The sequence below is a fragment of the Poecilia mexicana genome, unplaced genomic scaffold (genome assembly GCF_051168715.1).
Source record: "Poecilia mexicana isolate PSO_F unplaced genomic scaffold, ASM5116871v1 scaffold_22, whole genome shotgun sequence".
Classification (NCBI taxonomy): Eukaryota; Metazoa; Chordata; class Actinopteri; order Cyprinodontiformes; family Poeciliidae; genus Poecilia; species Poecilia mexicana.
Window position 1 is genome coordinate 6,247,200 of NW_028263391.1, and position 14,642 is coordinate 6,261,841.

Consider the following 14,642-nt stretch of genomic DNA (forward strand, 5'->3'; position numbering starts at 1 on the left):
ATCGGAATCCCACCTTTTTCATCAATATTCAAGAATTACCGACTTAAACTCATATCTTGCTGAAAAGTGAGTTGGTTTTCTTATTTCAAGTGTACCAAGATGAGTGAACCAGAAACTAGACAGAAATACTTGATAAGATTTTGTGTTTTTTTTCAGTGTGTTTAGACGTATTCTGGATGAAACAGTTGAAAGAGAAATCATAATTCACTGTATATTGGGCACATATAGTAAACATACTGGTCTTCTCTGTCCAGTCCTTTCTGCTAGTATTTTTGTTAAACTTGAGGTTATTAAGTTCATCCTCTCCTCCTCCACAAAATGTGATCATCACTTGCTTGAACATCAATCGACAACAAAGGAAATAATTGATATTTAAATAAAAAATGAGCTCAGACATCTTTCCGAGTGAGATTGTTGGTGATAATAAGACATTATCAATGCACGACTGTTACAGGCTGTCTGCTGAAAAGCCATTTCTAAATTAAGTCCAAGGCTGTCCATTTCTACCAGAGTTTAACAGGGTCAGAGGGCATCTGAATACTTAATCAGCCATTAGCTTTTTTTTCTCCCCCTTCTTCAAATTACTGCCACTATAAATACAGGCTATTAGAAATGTGACCTTTAACCCTCAGGTAATATTTACATTAGTGTGACAAGTAGCTTTGGAGTGATAATTCAAGTGTTAAATATTTACAATACGTTATTGATTCTTTCTGGAGAATCGATCAGCTAAAAACGGTCATGCTAGCATAAAATGTGAAGCTGATGTTTATTATTAAAGTGAGATTCTAACACAGGACGGCTCTGTATTAACATTAACTTTCTTCCAATCAGCCGATTTTCTCGTCCCTGCAGGACAAATGCGTCTCGCAGTATGATGCTGCCATTACCAGGTTTCCGAGTGGCACTTTGGAAACGGGTGAAAAAAGTTCACTTCTGGTCTGAAGAGCACCTTCATCACACGTTTACTGTTCTCCCTGAACAACTTAGCAACTCGCAAAATTCACTAGAGCTGAAACGATTAATTATTTGAACATAATTGGAACTAATTTAGTAATTAATGCATTGATAATTGGAGTAAAAACAAAAAGTTAAGTAAATTAAGTCAAAACTACAGCACCCCCAAAATAAAAAAATAAAAAAAAACTGTAAAAATCCACATATAAGCCGCACCGGGCTACAAGCTGCATGGTTCAAAGCTTAGGAAAAAAGTAGCAGCTTATAGTCTGGAAAATACGGTTTATATGTATACATTTGCATTTTAAGATAAAAATCACTTGTCTGTCAATATGTTTTACCCAAAACTCCTCAAGTGGCAATTTCTTGATATTCGCCAGGTTGAAATTCACTAAAGGAATGCTGTGTTTTTGCAAATTAGGCAAAAACACATAAATAAAAAGTTTATTTTCTTATTTAAAAAAGAAAGTGGATTATTTGTTTATTTACATCTTTTAATCCATTTCTAATATTGCACAGAAACAACTTAAGTAGCTTAATGAAAAACCCGTAGAATGTGCCCATTTTTAAAATCAGATTAATAATCCGATTAATCAGGTTTTTCAGGACTTTCAAAAGTGGATTTCTTCTCGTCACTCTCCTGTAGAGTCCGATTATAAACAATAACAGCATATTCCAAAAAAAGAATAATCACTAAAGAATACGGGGACTCTAAAACTGGGCTGAGTGTTTACAGACTGCCGAAGTCTTAAAAAGCAGCTCTGCCACACCATTATTTAACCGAAGCTCTTTCTCGGCGTCTCTGACGCTCAGGATGATGCCGTATTTCAACAGACATAATTGAGGTTATTCTGGCGGGGGATGCAGATGTTGTTCCTGTCTCAACTTAATTACATGTTCTGTGTTCCTCTGGGCCTCACATAGGTTTACGCTCCTCACCCAGATGATACCACAAATTACCCAACCCAAAATATGCAAAGCCACAGCAATCCATGAAACTCAACTTTCCACTAAGTTCTTCTAAACCTGTACACACTGCACTCCATTTTTATTTATTTTTTTTCTTCAACTGTTCTTATCCCTATATGTTTGGAGGAATTTAGCGCTTGAGCTCCATATTAGCCAAGAGAGAGAAAGAGACAGAGAGAGAGAGAGACAACTTTCAGCAGCAAAACAAGAGTTTGCTGCAATCATTGTGTAAACAGACCGACTCGTGATTGGAAAGGCAGTCCTTATAAAACACAAATTTGACAACATTATAGTCCGTGCTATCAAGTTCTTGGCTGTGAACAAAAAAAGTCCCAATTTTGTAGTGGTGAATGGATGTTTGTTTCCATAAAATAAGCCTGTAAGGAAAAGCATATCTGGAAGTTTCAAGTGACTTTGATACCAATTCCCAGTTAACAGATTAGAGAGTTGAAGTTTTAATCTTTAAATGATCTCAGAGTGGATTTGGCTTAAATTGTTTGATATTTGGATGTGTGTCCTGAATAAGCTGGATCTGCAGTAAGCTGCTCACAGCTACTTAACTGAAATGAAGCCGAGTAACAATTTCAAATTCGTGTAGCCTTTGGAAAGATTTTTCTAGAAATATTAACGGATTTTCCCCTTTATGTTTTACATCTTATTTGTTCTATATTATTTAATCCATCCTTTACATGTATAATTAGAAGTGAAAAGTGTAAAAACAGTCATCATGGGAATGAGGGCAATTAATTTTGGACCTTAAATGATGCGTTTTAATTGTTTCTCTCCAGGGTTGAACAATCTGATGTATTTATGTACATTTCAGCAACAATAACTGGCTGAAAAACGTAAATTTATTGTGCATTTTCTCCAATAAAGATCAAAACTCTACATGCAGACTAAAATAAATACATCATAAAATATTTGTCATTATTATTATTATGCTCCAATAGAATATATCTGAACTGGGTTACGAATGGATGAAGCATAAACTACCAGTTTAACCAGCTAAAGTGGAGAAATATCCAGCTTGAGCTAAACCTGAAAATTCATCATACCTAGAAAAAGTATGTTGTCATGAGAAGTGTAGTTTGATAAGAGACATTTAGTGGGGATGCATTTCTGTGTGTATAATTTTGAGAATGAGTGGTGTAGAAAAAAAAAAAAAATCCAAACTTGTGCATCCAACACGAACCGGACCGTCAGTCCGGGTTTACTTACCCTGACGAGTAAGTAAACCCTTCAAAGGATGTGAGAAATCCCTTCTAAAAGCAATACTACGACGTTTCCACCATCGGCTTAATGTCCTCCTCACCTCATCTGTGAAGACTTTGGGGTGGGACAGGAAATGGTTCCGGAACACTTTAATAATAAGATCGAGCTCCCGCAGATACTGCCGCTCCTCTGCGATTTCAAGCTTCACCAGTTCGTCATACGAAAGCTCCGCGAGCGACAAGGGCTCCTCGGTGAACTGCGACATCACGCCGATGTCCTCCTCCTGGTCGAACATGTCCATCAGCACCTGAACGCAGAGACACGAAACGGAACCGATCAGCAAGGGGCGAGCGAACGCAGCCGCTCCTTCCTCGACGAGGCTCCCCACCTTGTCTGCACACATGGAGACCTTGATGTCCTGCTGGGTGATTTCATAGTGCCGAATGTTGCCGACGTAGTTGCCGGCCAGTTTGAGTATATCTGCTGATATGTATTCAAGTACTGCCACGATGTACAGGGACACATTGTAGTCCACCTTGTAGCCCAGAACCTCCTGATTGGAGAAAAAGCAAAACACATCAGACGGAGCGAAGCACGTGAACCGATCCACAGGTTGGTTCGAGATCATGCCAAGCGTCTGTCTGAGCATGCAGGGTGACGGCTTACTCCGGGGCAATGTCATTAGACAAGTTGCCAAAGCTACCACCTAAACTAGAGGAAAGGGAGAGAGAGCGAGCGGTCAGCTCCGAGTCTTTACCTTAAGTAATGGGTGTATTTTGTCCACAGGGAGAAGCAAGGGGCTTCTTCTCTTGCGTTTCTCAATAGCTGCCTGGGCGTCGTTAATTGCCCACTTATCTATAGGGTGGGGAAAGGTTTTCTGCACACGCTCCTGTCGAAAGGGGAGGCAAGGAGATTCTTCATGTTAAGAGGACAGACACGAGCCTTTTATGGATTAAAAGTTTCCGTCTTTAAGACAGAAATTACCAGGAGAGAGAAAGCAAAGGTCATACCTCTACATCCTGCACCGTGCGAGGCTGGGCCACACACAGCATGTTGAGCAGCTGCAGGATCAGCTCTTCAATGTGCTGCAGGGCATCCTCCTTTGCTTTCAGGGTTGGGTGGACCTGCTCCTGTACCTGAAAGTACGAGACAAGCAGGAGAGAGAGAGAGAGAGAGACGGTGAGTGGCAGATTTAGCAATCCAGACTGAAATGCTTAACTTTAGCTTTCTGGGTGAGACGCTGTAAAGAAGCATAAAACTTTGAACAGATTGAAGTTGGGAGTCATTAAAAAGATTTCCAAAGAATCATATTCACATTAGACCAACAATCTATTTAGATTTTTAGTCTTATATTAAATATTAATAGCGAAAATAATTCAACTGGCTACAGGAATGGACTGCTTTATAGCTTTATTGGCCAGTTGGGACTCCTTATTTCGGCTGACAACCCTCTTTAGCACGGATGTCATTACCGAGCGAAGACAACTCAAGGTTACCTCTTCTAAGACAATCCTAAAAAAAGGAGCTCAAAAGAATCAGACATTTGGGAACAGCTAAAGAGTTAATAATTTTCTGCTACATGTTGAGACAAGTCTGTGGTTTAATTATGCTGTAAAACAGCAAGAGAGACGGCGAGACTTTTAGCGCCAAACAGGAAGGCTTATCAAAGCCGTAACGTTATTCTGGAGCCCTGCACAGCGTTTCTGCAAGAGGTCTGCCGCCACGTACGGCTGTGGGAACATCCTGACAATAAACTAACAAAGAAGGTACTTTGTTACAACAGCTATATTTAGGAGTCCAAATGTACTGCTATGCAAAAAGAAACAGCGTTTATACATATCTTGAAACAAGTTTGGCTTGTTGCTTTATTTTGAGCCATATAAAAGAATAGGAACAGAGAAATGTGTAGTTACACTGAAATATATACAACAGTTCTATATTTAGACAAACAAGAATGAATTTATATTGAAGAGGAGTGAGAAGAAGATCAACTTATTTACTACCACTCCTTATTCATATAGTATAAATTGTGTGGTTGTCACTGTAATTTCAGATTTAGTAATTTGTCATGTACATATGTTTTTCATGATGCATTTTCTTGTTAATACCACTGCTGTCACTCATATTGTCAAAACCAATTAAATATTTTACTTATACATTTTATGTAATTTATTAATTATATATTTTTCTATTATGAATAGATATATATTTAGTGATTCTATTAAGGAATTTTTTTATGAGTTTGTGAAACTAACAATAGATTTATCACACAGCAACCAATTGCTGCTACAAAATTAGCTCTTTATTGATGACTGATGCAATAATTACTCATTCTTGTCTATTTTTTGCAAAGTGCACTGCTGTGAAAAGGCTTTATACGAACACAGTGAACTGAATCATTTCTTCAGGTTGACTCACTGACTCAGCTACATCCAAGTATAATTCCCAAAAAAGAAACTGTAGGGTATGAATATTTATGTTTTTGAGACACATTTCTTAACGTACAGCAATGAAGTTGAAATAAAATATTTAGAGAACTGAAAACCATAGCAAGCAATAAAAAATAAAAAAAACCAGAATGACTGCACAATTTAATCTGAATGCATGAAAAGACGTAGAGAATCTCTCATTTAGAGAGTTTCTGCCACAACAGAAGTAATATTGTGTTGTTTGTATACTTCCATAATGCTTTGGTTGTAGCATTTAAACTACTCCATGTGGAGCTGCCAGGTAAAGGGGGAGTGGTTATCAATGCATCCAGGCGTGAAGGCGTGGCTTCATCAGGTCTGAAATTGCAAAGAAATGAACATCCCACAAATGCCTTCCAGCCTCCCAAAAGTTGTCGTCATCTGGGCTGTGCCCTCACGCAGGAATGCAGTCGGTTGAGATGCTAATATAGCACCAAAGGAGACTTCAAGGAGGAGAAAAAAAATATCATGGGGGAAAAAAAAACAGAGAAGAGGGTTTGATATTTACTCTCACCTTGCAACAGAAAGATCAACAACCATTGACTACGCAAATGATACACAGCTCTACTTTATGACGTCACCAGGTGATTCTGAACCTGTCCAATCACTGAACAGATCAACCTGTGCATGTGCCAAAACTTTTCTCGAGCTGAACAAAAAGAACCTGAAGTTATTATCTTTGGACCTAAAGAGAAACGCACAGCTTCAGTTATTACAACTAAAAACCAGCGATCAGGTCCAACATTTAGGTGTAGTGATGGACTCCGGCCTGAACCTTCGAAGCCACATAAAGACGGTTACAAAGTCGGCCTTCCACCACCTGAAGAACATTTCCAGGATTAGAGGAACCAGAATATCCTAGAAAGATCCAGAGAAACTCATCCATCCATTTATCTTTAGTCATATTGATTACTGCAACATTGTCTTCTCTGGTCTGCCTAACAAATCAATCAAACAGCTGCAGCTGATCCAGAACGCTACTGCTCGTGTTCTCACTAAAACCAGGAAGATAGAGCACATAACACCAGTTCTAAAGTCCCTACACTGGCTCCCTGTTGCTTAAAACACTGCTGTTGGTTTAAAAATCACTGAACGCAGGGTTTCCCCCAGTGTATTATAAGCCTGGCGGGCCACCAGGCTTTACTTCTGCCCCCACCAGACTTGGCATTGCTTGTTTATTTAAGTCTTTCTTTAAACGTTTGCATTTTTTAAAGACTTTATAGTTGGTGTTCAGGTATTAATCTTCCAATTACACAATTATCAAATGATATTTTAAAATTTCCTGTCAACTTTAAACATTTTTAACTCGAAACCACGACGGACCGCTGGGTGGATGACTGACCTAACGTCCAACCACCGGGCTTATTAAGTTTTCTGGGGGAAACTTTGCTGAACGCCTTAGCACCACAATGCTAAGCCGTCCATCAACCTTCCAGACCTCTCAGTTTTCTGGTTCTGCTCTGCATACCCAGAACCAAATGTGGAGATGCAGCATTCTGCTTTTATGCACCACAAATCTGAAACAAACCTCCAGAAAACTGCAAAACAGCCGAAACACTGAGTTCATTTAAATCAAGGCTAAACCCACCTGCTCAGAGCTGCTTTTGAACCATAATAAATGAAACATTGACAAACTTATTTGATATGTAACAATGATTTTGGTGATGGCACTCATCAGAATGTAATGTATGTTATTAGTTTCTCAATAATAACTGTATGATGTTTTTTTTATTTTTGTGTTTTTTTTGACGTAAAGCATTTTGAACTGCCTCGTTGATACACAAATAAACTTGACTTACGGAAACCTGTCGCTTTAGATTTGTAACTGAATTCATACAGTTTAACAGAGCATCATAAACAAAACACTGATATTGGAACAAAGGATTAGTAAAATATCCAGAGGTCACCACTGACTGGGCTTTGAGCATTCTTGCCTCCGAGTTAACGGCGATGCAGCGATGAGCAGGATGTCCTTTCTGTCTACAGTTTGCATTTGGTCGATTGAGATAAAATAACAGAAGGTGGAATTTCACAGCGATTACACATCATCTGTTTAGATTTATAACTTGGTAACTACACTGAGATGCTTCTTAAAACAAGAGCTGGAAACACTGAAACCACAGTTTGAGGTCTTGTTGCTCATCATTACTGTTTTGATGCACACTCACAAGACCTTCTTGCTATAAATAAGCCACAAGTGTAAACTGTACTGGGGAAAAAATAGATATCAAAGGGGGAAGTAGGTTATGAGATAGATTCTTTCAACCCTGAACGGTCACTTGACTAAATTCCACAGGACACCAGGAGCTGTGAGTCACCACGCTGAACGGAGGCCTGAAGGAAACCCCCGGAGTTTCACAGAATAATTGTCCCGTTTCTCACAGGCCCGCGACTGACAAGTGGTGTCTATCTACAACAACATCAGGATGGGAGACAAAGGAACGCTAGCGCCTGAAACCGAAAGTGGTGGAAAGTGATTTCAAACAAATACTTAAGTCGTGACGGAGTTGAAAGGTATGCAGACCGAGATTCTGCAGAAGCTCCTACTACCGAAACCTTTTTAGAAAAGAGAATATGCAAGATATTTAGGTATTAAGAAACAAAGTATTTACTAAGGGAACTCTGACAGCTACAACTTTATTCAGCCTCTTAAAACAACTTAAAGGCTATTGCATCGTGAAAATTAATTATGTACCTTTTTTAAGGTTGATGGATGTTAAAATATCATACACAAGCTGCCATCAGCACGGCTAAATAGAGGAATTAACCCTGATCATGGTCTAATACTAATATTTACACAGCTGAAGCTTGAAGCAACTTGGTAAAGTCATTCATCCAGCAGCCCGTCGTGTTTGTGAGTTAAAAAATGTGTAAAGTTGACAGGAGATTTGAAAATATCACTTGATAATTATGTGTTATTGGAAGATTAATACCTGAACTGCAACTATAAAGCTTTAAAAATGCAAATATTTTAAAAAGACTTTTAAAAAAATTAGCAATGCTAGCCTGGCAGGGCACCAAGTAAAGCCTGGTGGCCTGCCAGGCTGGTAATGCACCGAGGAAAACCCTGCTTTTATTTTACCAGTGTTTTTATAGGAAAGAAATCCAGTGGGATTATTAAGGTTGTGCTGGCTAAGATAAGATGCAGGTAAAACTTATATTTTGTTGCATGGCTGAGATAAAACTAAAAAAAAAAGATGAGTCTCACATTAACAGAAACTTACAATTAGGGCTGAAACGATTCCTCGAATGATTCGAGTACCTCGATTACTAAAATTCCTCGAGGAAAATTTACCTGCCTCGAAGCTTCGTTAATTTATGTTTTATTATTTAGCGCACCGTGTTCCGGCCGGGACTTCATTTGGGTTGCGCGGAGCTCTCACTTCCGCCTCTGAGTTGTTGACAAAAGCTAAGTCTCAGCGGCATAAAGTCCAATCTTCAAGATTGGCCCGTGGGGATTTTATTGATTGATGATAATGCCCGACTTTTTATCGTTTTTGGGGAACCAATAAGCATCCTTAAAATGACTGGGGGAATGCCTGGAGTACGGCAGCATTTCTCCTCCGGGGCTGCTGGTTGAAAGCGAACGGCGGGAAGAGCGCTGAGGTGAGCGGATAGACTGAACAGGGCGGGCGGCTGAGTAGCTGATGCTTACCGTGTAAATGTAGCTTTACCGACGAACCGCACAATAAATTTCATATCCCGGTCTGAAGAAACGGGTGGCGGAGCGCATCGTACATGGCTGGTAGATGAGTTTCTGAGTGTGACCAGGGAAGGTGTCGTAAATATCCCGTATTGCTCCCCCCGTGTTCGTCCCCCGGTCTAACGGTTCGTCAGTCCGCTGGTCTATTTCCTCCCCTCCACCCCATGTTCGTTCATTCGCCCTCTCCTCCCACTCCAGGCGGCATTTCCCGTATTTTCAAACCCAAAGCGTGACAGGTTAGGTGGCAAGGTGAGTTTAATTAATCTATTAAACTCACTGAAGATGAATACATAAACTAAAAGCTGGATTGTAGACATTTTTTATAAGCATATTTGTGAGCCTGCCTCTTTGTTATTAAATTCAATATAATTTCAGATTTTTCTATAACTTTTCTTCTGGTTAACTTAGAAAGTGAGCTATTATTGTTACAGGTTAGTTTTCTAAACTACAAAAAAGCAACTGTTAGGGATGCTCAAATATGAAAAATTGGACTGATATTGATATCTGATAGTAACACCGGTATTATGCCAGATTTACCAATATTTCATTTTATATATTTTTTATCCGATTACTCGATTAATCGTAAGAATGATCGATAGATTACTCGATTACTAAAATATTCGTTTACAACAGCCCTACTTACAATTACACTGATATCTTCTGGTCAAGAGACACTAAATGTTTTATCTCATAAAACTGACACATAAATCACTCTTTAAGCACTGCTCCATTAGCAAAATGAGGATGTGCACAAAAAAAGGCAAAGTGTGAAGTTCACACCTCATCTGCTCTCTACCTTCTTCTCAACTCAAGAATAAAAGAGAGAGAGAGTAGGTCCCTTTAAGAAAACAAGACACCTGCTGTGAAGAGTCAGCTCTAATTATGATCACAGGTTCTCCTGTGCCACGTTCGGGTGTTGTTTATTTTTATGGGTCATTTCAATTCTGAAGCGTACCGGAAGTCCCAGCGCTCACTCTCGCTCACTTTCCCTTCCAGCCTCCCACGTCTCCCTTGTTCTCTGCCCTCGCAGAGGAAAATCCCCCAGGACAGCAGATCATAAAAGTAGACTGAGAGGTATCGATGTGCGTACTGCACATGAGGAAGCAGCAGCAGCAGCAGCTTCATGCTGCATAAACAGTAGCGTTTGGGCCAAAGCTGGAGAATGGGGAGTCTGGCCTGCAGCAGCAAACTGAAAACAAGGAAATTAGGAAATAAAGACGCCTGATAGTTTATCAGTAGTTCCCTGCAGTAACGCTCTCTGCTCTTCCAGGCGATTATGACGTTCATTTTATCAGGCTGACTGTAAAATGTGATCAAGTGTGCAGCTCTGGGACTCCAACACTGTCTACATTTACAATGACGTTTGAGATTACTGAAACCGATTTAGTAATCGATTAATCGTTAGCTGGAGTGTGCAGACTAAAAAAAGTGAAACAATTAGATCAAAACTGTAAAAAAACCTAAAAAGTATATGTACATTTTGCATTTCCTATAAAAACACCTCTGTCCTTACAAATGTTCAACTAAGAACTCCTTAAGTGACAGTTTTAGATTCACCTGCTTCGATTTCTGCACAAATAAACATTCAATTAAACACATTTGGCTATCAAATTCATCAGTTAATAATAATAATAATAATAATCCACAGACTAGCCCTACACTGTATTAAACTTTTCACATATTGATGTTTGAAGTATTTTTTTATTTTTTTTTACCTGCAGCAACCTTTGCTACAAATGATAACGTTTACTGCAGGAACGTTGTTTAATAAAATATGTTCTTATTTTAAAAAAGGATTTTAATTGTTTTATCTTTTAATGTATCTTTTAAAATGGATCAAACAAAATGTTCTTTTATCCAATTAATCAATTAACTGACAGATAAAAACAATCACAATAAACTTTGAGGCTCGTCCATAACTTCTTGAAAGGCTCTGATCACAATCCTATTGAAAATGTATTGATTTTTTTTTTTCTAGAATACGTGTTTGGAAAAAAACACGTATCCAAACATTAGAGGGAGGGTTGAAGTTTTCCTACGTTGTATGAATTATTTTTAAATTAGTGAGTATTTTCTCCAGTCAACTCAACTGAACAAAAATTAATCAATGAATTAAAAGCATAAAGTTACATCGTGTGACGTCTGAACAGCAGGACATATTCAGGTGCATTTTGTCCGACCTGCAAATAATCATTATGTAAATCCACAAGATTACAAGATGCACAAAGAAAATATTATCAGTGTTTGAGATAATAAACGCAGCGTGGTGTTAATACAGGGATAATATTTCTAATTGAATTGATTATTATTCTGGCTGCACATACAGAACTGTGTCAGGCTCAGGTTACAGGTAATATGGGTTGTGTGCGTGTGTGTGTGTGTGTGTGTGTGTGTGTGTGTGTGTTGGGGGGGAGGGGACGGGTCTGGGAATCATTATTATATCCGAGCATGTGTCACTGTTTGTGATTCATACCATGACATCATCTGCCATTACAACCAGACTGTCTGGGGAACCATAGGGCAGAGATCCACCGGGACCTGACATACGAAGCGCGCACGCACGCACGCGCGCACGCACGCACGCACGCACGCACGCACGCACGCACGCACGCGCGCACGCACACACGCGCGCACGCACACACGCACGCACAATAACGGCTTAAAGAGGCAGAAAGCGTTCAGATAAATAAAGAGACACTTTGACAAATAATAATCTGACATAACGAATGTAAAACCAGGACTGTGGCAACATGTGATGTCAGGACATTTAGCTCCCTTCACTCGCAGTCACATGATCAACACATTGACTTCAACAGGCAGCGAGGGGCCTCGCCTTGACCGCGTCTTGACCTGACCGAGTGACCGCTGCCCACTCATCCGTCACCTTAACCCCTTTTGACGACAAGCAAGGGTCCAGTAAGCTGATTTAACCCGGCAAGAAGAGCCGGGGCCAATCGTCTCTCTCTGCAGGCAGCCTCAGGGCCGCTTCACAGAAGGCCCAACCTGTTACCAAGAACATCAAAACACAGCGGCTAGCCTCATCTCCAGGATGTGGCAACCCACTGCTGCATGACATCAACGAGTGCAAATGAGGTCATTTACTCTTGCGCATCTTTAGCCGTTCTGCTTCATGTGTTTGTGCGATTGACAGAAACTTGCCCGTGTCAGCAGAAATCATGATGTGGAAAAACACAAAAGTTTTCTAAGCCAGCAGATAATTCATTCATTCGCATCTGTTCGCACCGTTGGAGGAAATGAATCTAATCTCACAGACGTATTGTCAAATGTGTGATACATTGGTTTTGGTTTTTCAAAATGCAAAGACCTTTTTTTTTTTTTTTTTTAATAATAGCAGCAAAAACCAGGCTTGCCACAAAATGTCTGACACTATTTACCCGAGAACCAAATTAAGGTGCACTGATAAATTGTGGGTAAAGTTGATCAACCAAAAAGTGAAAAGAGGTCAGCAAAAACAGTTCAAAATAAAGCATTTTGTTTTAAACCCTTAATGCTGAAACGTAATACACAGCTGTACTTTTCTTTAACATCCTTGTAGTTTTTATAAATATATAATAGGTATTTTAAATCAAAAAGTTTATTTATTGATGTTTTCTGGTAAACAAGCCACATTTTAATCATTGAAGCATTTTTTTTAAAAATATCTGAAACAAGTTTTGTTCCACCAACCATAAGGACAGGTGGAAGAAAATTTTAAATTTCCACCCGAGCCTGAAGCACGGATGCAGAAGCGGTGATGATAAAAATACACATCCTGAAAAAAACAAAAAAAGGTTCCATAACACGACAAAGACAGATGACATTTCTTTGTTCTTCAAGTAATATCACAGAATATTGTTTTAATTTCCAGCCTTTGATTTCAAAGATTTGCCAGAGCCAAAAATTTAAAAAACCAAATAAAAGAAAGAAACAAAAGGCAGACAGGATGTGGTGGCGGTAAACATTAGAGCACATTTCTGACGTATAAAGCACAAGACGTGATTTGTGATTTAACAGAAAACATCCTACATAAAGCTGAAGTTCCACCTCATGAATTTAGTTCTGTTCCCGCCTCGTCTCTTTGCTTCACAGGTGATCGCTTCAGAGGTGTTCGTACGCTGCAAACTAACTTCACAGAAATACTTCACTGGACTGCAGAAAATTTCACTTAACAAAAAAAAAAAAAAAAAAAAAAAAGAGCACTCTGACTGGAGCTTAATAAACCGTTTCCATTTCAGTCACAAACATTCATGAGTTATGACTCGTCTTTCTCTTGGGAGTCAAAAACATTTTACTACCTCGAGACGGCACTGGATAGAAACCGGTGTCTGTGCCAGCCAGGCATCAGACCAGTGGAATCCATAGTTATTATTAACAGTAGCAAGTCGGCGGTGGAATTACGTTCATGCACAGTCACAGCGCTTAAGAATAACCAGGACACACAGACAGAATACAAACCATGATGGGATATCAAAAGAACATCAACAATGCAAACAGCTGCATGCTTAATGCATTACCTTAAGAGGAAAAAATATTCTTAACCTTAGGAGGCTTTAGTGAAAGATTTCAAGGTTTCCCTCCAGAAAACTTGCTAAGTTGGGAGCTACAGCAGTCCTTCATCCAGCGGCACGCCGTGTTTCTGAGTTAAGAAATGTTTAAAGTTGACAGGAAATTTGAAAATATCAATTGATAATTATGTGTTATTTAAAGATTGGGAAAATAATAACCGAGGACCGAATATAAAGTCTTAAAAATGCCAACATTTAAAATAGACTTAAAAAATAAGCAATGCTTAGCCTGGTGGCCCGCCAGGCTGATAATAGACTGGGAAAATCCTGGATTAAAAAAATTAATTACACTTCATGTGGACATAAAAAGAACCCCTTCCCTTTCTGTGAGTTTTTAATTTATTTTTCAACTTCCCTTTGGGATTAATAAAGTATTTTTGAATTGAATTTGAATTTCTGGGCAGAATGCAAAAGTCCCAGACAAGCATATTCACCACACAGACGACTGTGACCAATTAATAACGTCCAGCTTTTGTAATGCTTTACCAATTTTGATTGGTATTGATTGATTCCGAGTCTTAGTTCTTTGTTAAAACTATTATATAAGACATAAGAGCAGTATTTACATTAATTAAAGTATTTTTTACCTTTAGGATTAGTGATAAGCAGAGTTAAAACAGCTAGCCTCTTTATGAATCCCTGCAGCATTTAGACTGGTCCCTCGACTCCAAGGTTACAAAAGCATTCAGACAGAAACCGTGTTTCCATTGACCATAAAACTGCACAAACTGGAATAATGAAAATAAATTAGCTTCATGGAAACACAGC

The 14,642-nt window shown here is 39.1% G+C and overlaps 1 protein-coding gene across 2 annotated transcripts in view; it reads right to left on the minus strand.

Moving 5' to 3' along the window:
• sos2 (son of sevenless homolog 2 (Drosophila)) overlaps nt 1-14,642 on the minus strand; it is a 43,585-nt gene that overhangs the window by 21,847 nt on the left and 7,096 nt on the right. For both annotated transcript variants that reach the window (XM_014994194.2, XM_088002343.1), the window contains exons 2-5: nt 4,149-4,274; nt 3,896-4,027; nt 3,527-3,691; nt 3,239-3,445 (exon numbers count right to left, since the gene is read on the minus strand). In XM_014994194.2, the coding sequence (XP_014849680.1) occupies nt 3,239-3,445; nt 3,527-3,691; nt 3,896-4,027; nt 4,149-4,274 (630 nt within the window). The remainder of the gene's footprint in view (nt 1-3,238; nt 3,446-3,526; nt 3,692-3,895; nt 4,028-4,148; nt 4,275-14,642) is intronic.